Consider the following 15,615-nt stretch of genomic DNA (forward strand, 5'->3'; position numbering starts at 1 on the left):
AGATAACTGTATTCCACTTATTCCTTGCATTCTTTATTCCTTAATCAACAAATACTTTTTATCCCCAGGAACGTATCAGGCACATCGATAGTTCCTGGGGCTTAGTGGTGAATAAAGAGAAACCAGGGTCCTCTTTTCACAAAAGTTAGGACCCTGAGAGACTTCAAGAAGAGAACAGAGAATTACAACATAATACTATAAATAGTAAGATCATGGAATTACAGAGTGCTGTGAAAGCATGTTAGAAGGACACACGACAAAGACCTAGGAGATCTAAAAAGAATTCCTAGATGAAAAGACATCAAAAACAGAAGCTGACCAGGCACAGTGGCTCACGTTTGTAATCCCAGCACTTTGGGGGGCCAAGGAGGGCGAATTACTTGAGGTCAGGAGTTCGAGACCAGCCTGGCCAACATGGCAAAACCCTGCCTCTACTAAAAATACAAAAATTAGCTGGGCGTGGTGGTGCATGTCTGTAGTCCCAACTACTTGGGGGGCTGAGGCAGGAGAATCACTTGAACCCAGGAGGCAGATGTTGCAATGAACCAAGATCTCGCCAGTGCACTCCAGCCTGGCTGACACAGCAAGACTCTGTCTCAAAAAAGAAAAAAGAAAAAAAAAAGGAAGCCAAAGGGAGAAAAGGAATCAGCATAATGAGTGGGCATAAGGTTGAGCTAAGAGTGCATCTATGAGAGGGAATAAGTAACAAAGGCCAGAAGATGAGAAAGAGTAAGCAGGATACCCAAATAATTCAATATGACTGTAATTATCAATTTATCTATTCATTCAACAATTATTTATTGAACCCCATTGTATGCCAGTGTAGGACACTGAGATTGTAAAAGGGAAAATACAAGACATGAAGCTGGAAAGTAGGATGCTTTGTAAGATCAAAAGGGTCTCATAATTGTGTTAAAACTAAATACTAAGTACCATGGAGAACATAGTGAAAGTACTTTTAAACTAGCAAGAAATGTATTTGGATTTGTTTTGGGAATGATAACTCTAGCTACAGTATGGGAAATGGACTGAAGGGTCAAGCCTCCCAAGAGAAGAGCAACTAGGAGGTAATTATAATGATTTAGGTGTATAAATGGGGGTCTGAACTTTGGTGACTCCCAAGAGACACCGAGTATTAGGGATACTGTCGCATCCAGCTCAAATGCCCTTTGCCTGGTAAGTGAACTCCTGCCCCACCTGCTATGTCTGGGCTGCTACAGCTCACAGTCCCACCCTTCCCTGGACAATTGCACCACAGAAAATGGGAGGTGCCACACCCAGAAGATTATGCCCACTGTCAAGGCCCAGCAGTGGCCAATGACTAACAGACATGAAAGTTTAAAAGGTTGTTGTATAATACAATGTATCCTCCAGAGCTTCAATGGCTCCAGACTCAAGGCAGACTTCAGTTGAGACCACATCTGAAGCCAGACTCCAGTTGAGATCATGTCCTTTCTTCCCTCTACCATAGCTAGCTTCCCTTAACCCCTTTTCCTTATAAGTCACTTCCGTGAAAATTCTCATCTCAGATCTGCATCTAAGAAACCCAAACTAACACAGAGCAATGGAGACAGTTTAAGATACATTAATGAATTTTAAGGAAAAGAACTTGATACAGGATGAAGATTAGAGAGAAAAGAGTCATGGATGAAACTCCGTTTCTGCTTCAGAAGGAAGATACTGAGATGGAATAGAGAAAAGATGAACCTGTTTTGCCAGCTAAAGAGGCCTCCCCACCTCTAGTAGAACCTTCCCTTCACCCTTAGTGGAAGAAACCTCTTCACCCCCACTGAAGGTTTAACCTCGTATTGCCTAAGGAAATTATATGTCCTTCCCTGAAGCAGTTTCCCAGCATAACAATGTTGATTTCCCTCAAGACCCATCTTTATCATCCCTCTTTGTTTCTAGACCATAACTAGACTCAAGGTTAAACTCAGCTGTGTAAGGTTAAGCTGTGGTGTGGCAGATGGCATCTGAACTCACTCCCAGAAGATGATAAACATTAACTTCAGAACAAATCAAAGAAAACTTGATTTGAATGCAGATAAAGCAATGTCCTTCCCTAAAAAGTCTTGAGTTTATCACACAGTTTCAGTCAGGTTAGCTGAAGGTGGATTCGTAAGGGAGTGGGGAAAGAGAAAACAGATGTAGGATTATTCTACATATCTCTAAGTGCTCATGGAACATACACTACAGTAGAAAATATGCTGGGCCACAGTACAAAATTCAATACATTTCAAAGGACTAAACCATACAGAATACATATCTGATAATAGTAGGCTTCAACTAAAAATTTATAACGAAAATATAACTAAACATCCCCCAATTATTTACAAATCAAGCAACACAATTCTAAATTATTCATATATTAAAGAAGGGCCAATGAAAATTTTTTAATGAATTTTAACTGAAAGGCAGTAAAAACAAACCAAAAAAATACTAGATGCAGCTAAAGAATTGCTCAGATGCTGCTATAAAGACACATGCACATGTATGTTCATTGCAGCACTATTCACAATAGCAAAGACTTGGATCAACCCAAATGTCCATCAGTGACAGATTGGATTAAGAAAATGTGGCACATATACACCACGGAATACTATGCAGCCATATAAAAGGATGAGTTTGTGTCCTTTGTAGGGACATGGATGCAGCTGGAAACCATCATTCTCAGCAAACTATCGCAAGAACAGAAAACCAAACACCGCATGTTCTCACTCATAGGTGGGAACTGAACAATGAGATCACTTGGACTCGGGAAGGGGAACATCATACACTGGGGCCTATTATGGGGAGGGGGGAGGGGGGAGGGATTGCATTGGGAGTTATACCTGATGTAAATGACGAGTTGATGGGTGCTGATGAGTTGATGGGTGCAGCACACCAACACGGCACAAGTATACATATGTAACAAACCTGCACGTTATGCACATGTACCCTAGAACTTAAAGTATAATAAATATATATATATATAACTTTAAATGCAAGTACTAGAAAATAAAAAAGATTAAAGGAAATGAACTAAGCTTTCATCTCCAGAAGCTAGAAATAGCAAAGCAAAATAAATGCATAAAATGTGGTATAATATGAATAGAAGACAGATATACTTGAAATAAAATTAATTTAAAAATAGAGAAAATACATAAAGACAAGGGTGGGTTTTGTGTAAAAATTAATAAAACTAATGTCCTTAGCAAAATGGGTTTTAAAATATAAGAAAAAAAACAAATTATGAGAATCGGCAATGAAAAGGCTATGCTGTAGATTCTACAGATCTTAACAAGATAATAAAAGGACATTACGAATGAATTTTGCTAATATCCTTGCCAGTTAAAAAGAAATGAACCTCTGCTTTGAAAAGCACAGCTTTCTATTTTTTGTCATCTAAAAATGTCTGTAAAAACAATATTTCGATTGAATAAATGAAATACGTGCATCCTCCATTTGCAAAGAGTCTTACAAGTTAATAAGAAATCATTCATCTACAAAATGGGCTAAAGACAAGAACAATTTCCAAAGGAAGAAGAATGAATGGTCAATAAACATATGAAAAAACTTTCAACTTCGTTAGTAACCAGAAAAATGCAAATTTAAAATATTTTGTACTAAGCAACTTTCAATTTTTATTGACAAATAATAATTGGACATATTTATGGGATAAATAGTGATGTTTTGATACATATAATATACAGTGATTAATTTGTGGTAATTAGCATATCCATTGGCTCAGACATTTATCATTTATTTGCAAAAACACAACTTTCTAAACACACACATACACACACACACACACACACACACAAGCAAAACCTGAATAATATACATGTGCTAAATTCGCTCTTGAAAAATTTTCCCCTGACTTCTCCCAAAAATATCAAGATTACATCCCATGTAGCTTTATCAGTGAATTCTATCTACATTTCACTCTTAAAAAATACTACCAATTTTATATCAACATTTTCAGGGATTAGAGAAAATGAAAAAGGGCATTACAAGAAAAAATATCAGATAAATATCTCTCATTAACACAGACAAAAATTCTAAACCCAATATTTAGCAAATAAAATACAGCCACATATAAAAATAATAATGTATCATGAGCAAGTAAGTTTTGTCCCAGGAATGAAATGTTGATTTCACATTCAAAATCAATTCATGGCCACATGCGGTGGCTCATGCCTGTAATCCCAGCACTTTGGGAGGCTGAGGTGGGCAGATCGCTTGATCTCAGGAGTTCAAGACCAGCTGGGGCAAAATACTGAGACCCCCATCTATACCAAAAAAAAAAAAAAAAAGTTTAATTAGCTTGGTGTGGTGGCATGCACCATAGATCTAGCTACTTGGTAGGCTGAGGTGGGAGGATCGCTTGAGCCCAGGAAGTTAAGGCTGCAGTGATTGGCGACTGTGTCACTGCCCTCCAGCCTGGGGCAACTAAGTGAGATCCTGTCTCAAAAAAAAAAAAATCAATCCATGTAATTCATTGCATGAACAAAATTAAGTAGAAAAAAAAAGTGATCAATTCAATAAATAGAGAAAAAACTTGATAAGATTTAACATATGTTCATGATTTTTAAAAAGTTTAAGAAAACTAGGAATAGAACTTCCACAGTAGGATAAAGCCTATTAACAAACATCCTACAGACAACATTGAACATTGTGTTTAATGAGGAAATACTAAAAACTTTCTCTGAGAGTCCGGAACAATGCAAAACTATCCATTGTAACTACATCTATTCCACATTGTGCTGGAGAATCTAACCAGGGCAATAAGGCAAAGGAAAGAAATAAGTGGCATTTATAAAATTGACTAGGAAAAATTTTAAACTGTCATTATTTGCATACAATAATTTTGTGTGTGTAGCAAATCAAAATTTATAAACTATTAAAACTAATACATTTATGAGATACTACATGGTATTAAAAAATTTACAATTAAAAAATATGCAACTACAAGATGACTGACTAGATTTGGCTGGGGTGCACCTCTTCCACAGAGCGGAACCAAAATATCAAGTAGATATTCACACTTTAAATAGATCGTCTGAGAAAGAGCACTGAATTCAACAAAGAGGCAACAGGAGACACTGAGAGTGAAGGAAGGAAGGAGACAGGGAGTTGCCTGTTTGGGGTTGCTAGGAGACAAGAGCTGCCCCAGACCCACAGAAGGGGGAAGTGAAGGAACCCCAGAGCTCCACATTCCTGCTGCAGACTTCTACAATCCTAGCTACAGGAGAGTCCCTCAACCCCCATAGGCCTCCAGACTGGCATAGACAGCTGTCTGGAGATCATGCACAGGTGCTTCTCAAACTTACATGGAGTCTCATAGACTTCCAAGCACTGGGCAGCTGGAGCATGGTGCCATTCTGGGAGTCCATTACCCAAGGATCTCTGTCCTGCCCTGAGGCTGCCCCTGCCACTGCTGGCTGTTGGGCCAGGTAGTGAGAGGGGAGGCCAGGTGCTCTCATGTGCCTCAAGGAGAGGTTCCACTGCTTCTACTGTGGGACTGAGGTCATTTGGACCACATACCCCATGCCTGCCAGTCTCTCCCAAAGCTGCCTGCCTAGCCATTCCTATGGAGAAAGGACTACCCTTCCAAGTGGCAGGCCCACAGTGCAGCCACTGTTGCCCTACCTGAGTGTTCCTCCAGTGGCCAGGGACCAGCTTGCCCTCCCTATCACAGCCAGCACTTGAGTCCAGGGACCCCGAGGACAAGGCTGTTGGCCTGGTCCTATCCCTGCACAATTCAAGCATGTCATCCAGGAGCATGGAGATGAGATCTGTGATCTGCTCTGATGTGATCTGGAGCCCCCACAGTCAGAAGTGAGAGGAGAGTGTGGTGTGGGTTCATGCTGTGGCACATGAACCCCTCCCTTCATAGGACCAGACCAGGAAGGGTATGGCCTGAGAGTCAAGGTTTCTGCCCCAGACAGGGAGTTTCAAGGCCTGGGGAGGCTTTGTCATCTGAACCCAGATAGCTTAGGATGGGCCTAGTGGTTCTAGCCAGCTGCTGGTGGCTTGATGCTAAAGGGAAACCCATGGGGTTGGAGGTTTGGGGGTGGAGCAGATCCCACTGCCACTTCCAGCTGCTGATTCATGGCCACCCCTCCCCCTAGCATGAAGGTACTTTGATGCAGCAGAAGTGCCTCTGCCCCTTCCTGGATGGTTGCCCCAGTAGCCTGAGACCTGACCCCAAACCCACAGCAGAATCAGCACTTGCACCAGCCTTGGAGAGCCTGGTCCAGGACTTCCCAGACCCAACCATGCCTGGCTTTGCCCCATCCAACCACTGCAGCAGCAGAGCATGGGACAGGGAGCCCTGGGAGTTCCATGGCCCCACCCCTTACATAGGACACCCAGACCTTCTGTAATGAATAAAATCCAAGGAAAAAATCCCACTGCTACTTCTCTCCTGGAAATGCCACCTACTGGCTTGGAAGTCAACCTGCACAGCTTATTAAACTGCCCACACAACTACACAGTGCTCAGCTGGCTCGTATCACAAGTGCCACCTACAGACCTGCAGGTAAAACTAAACAACCCAATACCATCCCTGTTAACAGAAGTGCACAGTGCTGGGGAATAAAATAAGAGACTTCCCCCTGCTGATCTCTGCAGGAGGCAGTGATCCCTCTCACATGCCCAACCGACTGTCGCTACAACCTACAAAAATCAGTATTTGAGAAAACCATTACACTAAGGCTATCTTTCATCAAAAAATTCATAGATTTGGCCTCTTGGAAGTACCCAGAAGCTAAAGGGCCCTACACAATATATCCTACAGTCACACCCTTAAGAAAGGAATAAAGTTCCATCCAAACAAAAGTAAATCCAAAAAGGAACCAGCATTGAATTCTGGGACCATAGGAAAAAGGAGTGTTGTGACACACCCAAAAGATCATACTACCTCTCTAGCAATGGACACTGCTCCCCACATCCCAGCTGCTCCAGCTTCAGCCACAGCTCAAAGGGATCCTAGCACAGCTCCAGTTGCCATTCTAGAGGGCACAAGCCATAAGCTTTGGCAGCTTCCATGTGGATTAAGTCTACAGATACACAGAGTACAAGAGTGAAGGTGACTTGGCAGCCTCCATCTACATTTCAGAAAACGTATGAGAAAGCCTAGATGCCCAGGCAGAAGCCTACTGCAAGGGTGAGGCCCTTATAAAGAACCTCTAACGAGGCTCCACACAGAGTCCCTACCAGGGCACTTCCTAGTGGAAGTATAAGAAGGGAGCTGCTGCCTTCCAGCACCCAGACTGGTTGAGCTTGCAACATCAGCATGGAAAAGTCACAGGGCAGAGCAGCCCAAGGCTTTGGGAGCCCACTCCTCACAACAGTGTGCCCTGGATGTGGGACATAGAGTCACAGGAGATTATTTGGGAGCTTTAAAGTTTAATGACTGCCTTGCTGGGCTTTGAAATTGCATGGGGGCCTATATCCCCTTTCTTTTGGCTGATTTCCCCCTTTTATAAAGGGAATGTTTACCCAATGCCTGTACTACTATTGTTTCTTGGAAGTACATAACCCATTTTGATTTTACAGGCTTGTAGATGGAAGAAACTAATCTCCAGATGAGACTTTGGACTTGAACTTCGTACTTTTGAGTTAATACTGGAATGAGTTAAGACTTTGGGGGACTATTGGGAAGGAATAATTGTATTTTGCAGTGTGACAAAAACATGAGATTGAGGGGGACAGGGGTGGAGTGATATAGTTTTGATATTTGTCCCCACCCAAATCTTATGTTGAAATATCACTCCCAATGTTGGAGGTGGGGCCTAATGAAAGTTTGGGTCATGGAGGTGGATCCCTCATGACTTGGTGATGTTCTCATGATAGTGAGTGAGTTCTCATGAGACTGGGTTATTTTAAAGTCTGTGGCATCTTCCCCCCACTTTGCTCCTGCTCTGGCTGTAATGACATACCTGCTCCCACTTCACCTTCCACCATGAGTAAAAGCTTCCTGAGGCCTCCCCAGAAGTCAAGCAGATGCCAATGCTATGCTTGTACAGCCTGAAGGACTGTGAGTCAATTAAACCTCTTTTCTTTATAAATTACCCTGTCCCCGGTATTCCTTTATAGCAATGTAAGAATGGTCTAACACATTCACCATCATAAAAACATGCAAAAGTATAAAATTTATGAGTCTGATAAAGCAGTTACACAACTGAAACTACAAAGCCACTAGGTAACAATTACCATTATGACAGAAACAAAAACATATCAATGTCCACTGTTGATGTAAATGATTGAATTCTCCACTTAAAGGATATAGACTGATGGAAGGGATTAAAAAAAAACATCCAGGCCGAGCCCGGTGGTTCATGCCTGTAATCCCAGCACTTTGGGAGGCTGAAGCAGATGGATCACCTGAGTTCAGGAGTTCGAGACCAGCCTGGCCAACATGGTGAAACCCTGTTTCTTCTAAAAATACAAAAATTAACTGGGTGTGATGGCACACATCTGTAATCCCAGCTACTCAGGAGACTGAGGTAGGAGAATCGCTCCATGACAGTCCATAAGGCCCCATTCTATTGAGAATAGAGGAAAGTTTTGCTTTTGTTTTCTGGTCCTGGACTTTGGGAGTGTGTCGGTTTGTTTTGAAACCAAAAGTTGAGAGCAGAAAAGGTGATTCCATGCAAAGTTGCAGTCAGTTCTTCATCGCCTCAGAAGCTGAAGGAGAGAAGATAGTAGCAGAGCCCTCTTCTAGAGTGTCTCTATTCTCCACCTCTGGATGTCATCATACATGAGTGCTTGGCTGAGTGTGATTGATTCTCAATGGCAATGTGGGAAAGCATGATACCTACTCCAAGTCACACCATTCTGTCTTGGGGTAGAAAGAAAAAATACATACTCTTGAATTCATCATGAGAACATGTCTTCTCGGTAATCATCCTACAGGAAGTCAGTATCTCTGTCACTTTAAATTGACCAATCTTTGGTAGTTGGAAAACCTGCCATGTAAGTCCCCTGGGTCAGTCATTAATAAAAATCTCACAATCTCTGAGAGTAATCAGACACATGACCTTGAATACCAGCATTCCCCCATTCTTCAGAGCAACCATAGTACTTAGACCAGACATAGGTTCAGAAAAAAATGTATTCTCTAAACTCTGACCTTTGCCTAAAACCACCCCATATCCTAGGCTAGGCTCAACAATGCCACAATTAGCAAAACAGCCCTATAATGAAGGTTTCCAAATCTTATCCTAAACAATAGCCACAGACATATCTTTAACCCAAGTTCAACTGCATTTCTAAACCAGCCACTAATGACGTTTGTGGGTGCCAAGTGAGAGTAAATGAAGGACCTGACTATTGCTTTGCTAAACATTCCAGCAAGGCCAATTACTAATCCTCTGGGTACTTGAAACGTCAATGCCTTGCCAAATCCTGAAGTCTGTGATAGTCTATTTAAAGATTTCTCTAGAGTCAATGAAGAAAGAATTACAAAAAAGGACCTGTGTGCAAATGATAGCAGCAGAGACAGGAACCAAAAAGATGAAGATGTGTTTGGGAGACACCACTCCTAAGCTTAGTGGGTTTCTAAGAAAACAGAATTGAAAGAAGAACTTGAATCAGAAATAAAAGGAATTCTCTCACCACATTTTTCAGGGACTCAAGAAAGCAAAATTTCATCAGAATAGATTTGAGAAAACAATATCCAATCAGGTGGATTTGATTCACTTATTCGTTTTATAGTTGCATTTTCCAAATTTGAAGAATTTTGCATTATTCCTAGTTTTTAATTTGGACTGAATATAGTCCTAAGAGAGTTGAAAAATAGATATATTTTGAAGATTGGCTTATACATTCATAGGAAACCCAGGAAGTGAGTAGACACTAAATCCTAGAGATAATGAAGTTTTCTAACTGAAACAGCTTGTTTTCTTAGTAAATTCAGACTGACAATGGAAAGCAAAATAAACTGAAACGTCAGAATTCAGAGAGCCGTTTAGAGAATTCCAACATCCCACTTGTCAGCTGGTAGAGTCTATTTGTGGCCGTGTTCCACGCCTGCAGGAGAAGAAAGCAGTGACCGCACTCAATCTAAAATGGAGGAATCCACAATCAGCTAGATCCAGGTCAGTGAAAACTAAATCTTTTCTCCCAAATTTTAAGCAGATTAACTTGTTTTAGCCAATTTGTTTTCAGTGAAGTAGTCTTTGTCATTACATACCCGACTTAAAGTTTAGTATTTTTCTCTGAAAATGAATTTGGACACACTGACATAAAAATATCAACAGAAAAGTCTATGCATAATGTTGCCAGACCAGGCTGGGCGCGGTGGCTCACGCCTGTAATCCCAGCACTTTGGGAGACTGAGGCAGGTGGATCATGAGGTCAGGAGATCAAGACCATCCTGGCTAACATGGTGAAACCCCGTCTCTACTAAAAATACAAAAAAAATTAGCCGGGCACGATGGTGGGCGCCTGTAGTCCCAGCTACTTGGGAGGCTGAGGCAGGAGAATGGCATGAACCCAGGAGGCAGAGCTTGCAGTGAGCCGAGATCGCGCCACGGCACTCCAGCCTGGGCCACAGAGCGAGACTCCGTCTCAAAAAAAAAAAAAGTTGCCAGACCAGATGCTGCTAAGAACTACTGAAGTCACTTTTAAAACATTATTGTTAACATTTATGTCTCACTGAATACACTGATTCTGTAGATTTCTGTTTGTCATGCTTGAAATGTTTTTCCCCTTTTCGTGACTTCCATATTGCTACATTGAAGTTAGAATTGGTGAATTAAATCCATTAAGAATGATTAACCATATAGTCACCATCTACAGAAGCCACGAATAAAGAGGAAGCAACTTAGCAACTGAGTTTTCCTGAAAACCAAAGATATTTTTACTCACATTTAATGAAGCTCAGAGGTCATGATGCTGACTGATTTGTTTCTAGAAATTTTTGAGGAAAACTATGTGGTTACACTTTTGCCAGGGGTTAGGGAAAGAAGGAGAAAAGGGGGAGGAGAAGAAATAAAATATCTTACACTCTTTTGTAACAACATGTACTTATTCTTGAAGCTCTTGGGATTATTCAAAAACATCTACATTCTTAAATATATTCAATGTTTTCAGGTAGCAATACAAATTTCCAGTTGTTTAGCAGTTAGCAATGAAAACTACAAGTTCATCTTAATTGACCAAACTTATGCCAAAAGAGAAAACTGCATTATCTCAGGTGACCCTAACATTTCTGTCTTGCCAATAGAAAACTCAGGGAAAAAATCATGACTCATTTAATTCCATTTGTTAAGATGTGAGCGGGGAAATATATCTAATCCAGTGTATAATTCTATATGTGATAAAAATCCAACCAGGAGGAAAATGTATTTATGAAATATCATTAAATTTTATAACTTTGTACCATTTACATAGCCACAATTAAAGATGCAGAAAGAGTGAGCATGAAAAATAAGGGTCATTTATAGGGATGGATGCAACATTCAGGGATGGTGAATGAATTATCCTCAATGAGTTGTTATTGCGATAGTTACCCAGCATTCCAAAAGAAAAATATCTCCATTTACAGCTCTGTCTCTATCTGTGTACATGTGCATTTAATGATAGAAAAGGACAATAGATCACAGAACACAGCGGCTTAGATTTAGTAAGGCTTTGCACTTTAGTATCTAATATACATACTGGATTCATATACCTATAAATAACCCTAACAAAAGAAAGTATAATTTCAAAACATTTGTTATTGATAAGATTTGTCCTCTCCAAAAATGAAAGAAAGCCATATGTGAAATTTTAGAGCCAGAAAGGAAGTTTGGAAGTCAACATTTAGAACAAAATCTTGTTTTATTGTGGTACTTGTAAGATATTATCACTATTTCATTAATATATGAATTAGGAGAAATCTAATCTTCTGTTCCTCTTTACAGCTCTGCAAAACAGCAGAGGTGAGTGGCGATGTAGCTCCATCACCCCCAAAAACCAGGACTAAAGAGGTGATTAAATATTTTAGTATTGAATTTAAAATATCATCATTCAGAAATACTTTTTTTTTTTTTTTTTTTCCAGATCGGCCATATACACACAACCTCAGCTATGAAAAACATGAACAATGTAACAGAATTCATCCTGCTGGGCCTCACTTGCAATCCAGAACTGCAGAAACTCTTGTTTATTATGTTTTTAATCACCTACTTGATCACATTGGCAGGTAACCTGCTCATCTCAGTCATCATCTTCATCAGCCCAGCCCTGGATTCCCCTGTGTACTTTTTTCTGTCCTGTTTGTCCATTATAGATGTTTTCTACTCTTCTTCCATAGCCCCTAAAATGATCTTTGACTTGATCTCTGAAAAGAACACCATATCCTTCAATGGCTGCATGACTCAGCTCTTCGCAGAACATTTCTTTGCGGCAGCTGAGATCATCTTATTAAGTGTCATGGCCTACGACCGCTATGTGGCCATCTGTAAGCCCTTGCACTATGCAACCATCATGAGTCAACCGATGTGTGGATTCCTGATGGGGGTGGCTGGGATTCTGGGATTTGTGCATGGAGGGATCCAGACTTTGTTCATAGCCCAGTTACCATTCTGTGGCCCCAATGTCATCGACCACTTTATGTGTGATTTAGTACCTCTTCTAGAGCTGGCCTGCACAGACACTCACACCTTGGGGCCTCTGATAGCTGCCAACAGTGGATCATTGTGTTTCTTCATTTTTTCCATGCTAGTTGCTTCCTATGTCATCATCCTGTGCTCCCTAAGGACTCATATCTCTGAAGGGCGTCACAAAGCTCTGTCTAGTTGTACCTCTCATATCTTTGTTGTCATCTTATTCTTTGTCCCTTGTTCATACCTGTATCTAAGACCTCTAACCTCCTTCCCCACTGACAAAGTTGTGACTGTGTTTTGCACCCTATTTACACCTATGTTGAACCCTTTAGTCTACACCCTCAAAAATAAGGAAGTGAAAAATGTCATTGAGAAGCTCTGGAAGCACGTAATGAAAACTGATAATAAATAAGTCTTATGACACAAACATTTAGGCAAGAATATCTGGTGATATTTTATAGAGATTTATTCTATTTCTTGATCGATGAAACTTGGGACAGTCAATTATCTTATCCTGTCTCCATCAATTTTTATTAGGAGGACATATAGTAGGCTGTGCTGACATATTCATTAAGGCCCAGTAGTAGTGCCAACAGCCCATGATACTTTTAGGAGCCCTTGAAATGCTTAATTTCTTTAAAAGAAGAAGAAGAAAATGAATATAATCTAAGTACAACTGGATTATATTTCTCTTTATGCCAATACACTCATAAAATATAATTTTTAATACTTTTTATGGAGGAAAGAACTTACAAGGGCAAAAGTTTCAAGGGCTCACAAAACTTATATTGTTGTCCTGCTTGTGGGTATGAAACGGATTGACAGCAACATTCTTGACACCTTTCATACCCAGCACTACAGCTAGAATGAAGTTTTCTTTTACAAGAGGACAAACAACTATATATGAAAGGGCTAAAAAGAGCATTTTCATGAAAACTTACTTTTAAAAAATTATATCTCCATTCTCTATAGTATACAATTATCTACAAAAAGAATTGGAAGTATTTGTTTTAGACAGAGTCTCGCTCTGTCACCCAGGCTAGAGTACAGTGGCATGATCTTAGCTCACTGCAGCCTCCGCCTCCTGGGTTCAAGCGATTCTCATGCCTCAGCCTCCCAAGTAGTTGGTATTACAGGTGCACACCACCATGCTCAGCTAATTTTTGTATTTTTAGTACAGACAGGGTTTCACCATGTTGGCCAGGCTGGTCTCAAACTCCTGAACTCAGGTGATCAACTCACCTTGGCCTCCCAAAGTGCTGGGATTACAGGCGTGCACCACCACACCCAGCAAGAATTGAAAGTATTATTGACTGGAGCAAAAGAAATAGAATTGATAAATAAAACTGATAAAAATAACAATAAAGTGAAGGCAAAAAAAAATCTGTACATTAAAATCAGGTTTAGATGCCAGCAAAGGAAAAGAAAGTTCTGAAAACTAAACAGCTGTCATAGGAAATTGTCACAGACATAGACATAAGTTTGTGTCATGAAACTGGATGACAGTGATCACAAATCTAGGTTATAGAAAAGAATCCATACCATGAATGCAATGAAATGCTAAAAGACTCAGATACAGTCAGATGCTTTGAAGTTAGGGATTAAGAACCTTGGATCAAACAGACTTGATTTCTCACCTGGTCACCACATTAATTAGCCTTATAAATGTAAGCAAATCATTTAACCTCTCTACCTGTTCCTTCATCAGTAAAAGGAAAATAACATTACATTTTTTTCTCAATTATGATAAATAATTTAAATTGAAACCACGAGTCAGCTGAAAAGTCATAAAAATTGCTCCAACAGTGAATACCCTTCAGGGATGTCACCAGAGTCTAAGGTGTGCAGCGAACTGCAGTTCCTGACAAACAATAACAAGAACATCACTACTCTTCTTCAGTTCCCACAGGCACAGCAGGATTCAATGTCTGTCTCAGACCACTGCATTTCAAAATCTAACATTAATGTCATCCATTTACACATACAGACAGCACAACAGTAGGTTGTTTTCTTACCTAGGACACTTACTGGAGCCAGCAACCAGGTCTTTGGAAATTAAAGTCTATCCCATCACTTACTTTCTCTTCTGAGATGAAAATACTCTTCAATGTCTCTGCGGTTACAAATGAGAGAGCTGGTGGGAGCCACTGTGAGATGCCTGAGCAGAACTAAGTTTAAAAGCTCTGATGAATGAAAGATCCCATCCTGTTCTGGTCCTCTGAAAGAAGGAGAAAGAAGAGTCAGTGTCAGGGACCAAAAGATCTGTCTCTGTACTGAGCTTGTGGTTCCTGTGGGAGAGCCCAGAAACATGTTTTCAGGAGAGCATTTCTAACCCATGGAGTTGCACGTCACCAGATATGGACATTTTCTGTGTTCTCAGGACTTTATATCAGGTCACATCTTGCATACAATGCCTTTTTAAAAATAAATGCATTGTCATAATTTCCTATCAGTGCCTATTTTGTAAATACATGCAAGCAACAGTATGTTTTTTAAAATTAAATGTATCCTTTAAAAATGTAGTTGTATACCATTTGACCCAGCAATCCCATTACTGGGTATATAACCAAAGGATTATAAATCATGCTACTATAAAGACACATGCACACGTATGTTTATTGCAGCACTATTCACAACAGCAAAGACTTGGAACCAACCCAAATGCCCATCAATGATAGACTGGATAAAGAAAATGTGGCACATATACACCGTGGAATACTATGCAGCCATAAAAAAAGGATGAGTTCATGTCCTTTGCAGGGACATGGGTGAAGCTGGAAACCATCATTCTCAGCAAACTAACACAGGAACAGAAAACCAAACACCGCATGTTTTCACCCATAAGTGGGAGTTGAACGATGAGAACACATGGACACGGAGAGGAACATCACACACTGGGGCCTCTTGGGGGGTGGGGAGCCAGGGGAGGGATAGCATTAGGAGAAATACCTAATGTAGATGACGGGTTGATGAGTGCAGCAAACCACCATGGCACATGTATACCTATGTAACAGAGCTGCACATTCTGCACATGTAT

General features: G+C 40.4%; 1 protein-coding gene across 1 annotated transcript; it reads left to right on the top strand.

Annotated features, from left to right (window-relative positions):
* The first annotated feature begins 11,907 nt into the window (after window positions 1-11,907).
* Window positions 11,908-12,990, top strand: LOC103235850 (olfactory receptor 4C45). Its single transcript, XM_007998991.3, has one exon. The coding sequence runs from the start codon at window positions 12,061-12,063 to the stop codon at window positions 12,988-12,990; it is 930 nt and encodes a 309-aa protein (XP_007997182.2). The 5' UTR covers window positions 11,908-12,060.
* The last annotated feature ends 2,625 nt before the right edge of the window (window positions 12,991-15,615 follow it).

Source organism: Chlorocebus sabaeus, chromosome 1 (genome assembly GCF_047675955.1).
Source record: "Chlorocebus sabaeus isolate Y175 chromosome 1, mChlSab1.0.hap1, whole genome shotgun sequence".
In the NCBI taxonomy this organism is placed as follows: domain Eukaryota; kingdom Metazoa; phylum Chordata; class Mammalia; order Primates; family Cercopithecidae; genus Chlorocebus; species Chlorocebus sabaeus.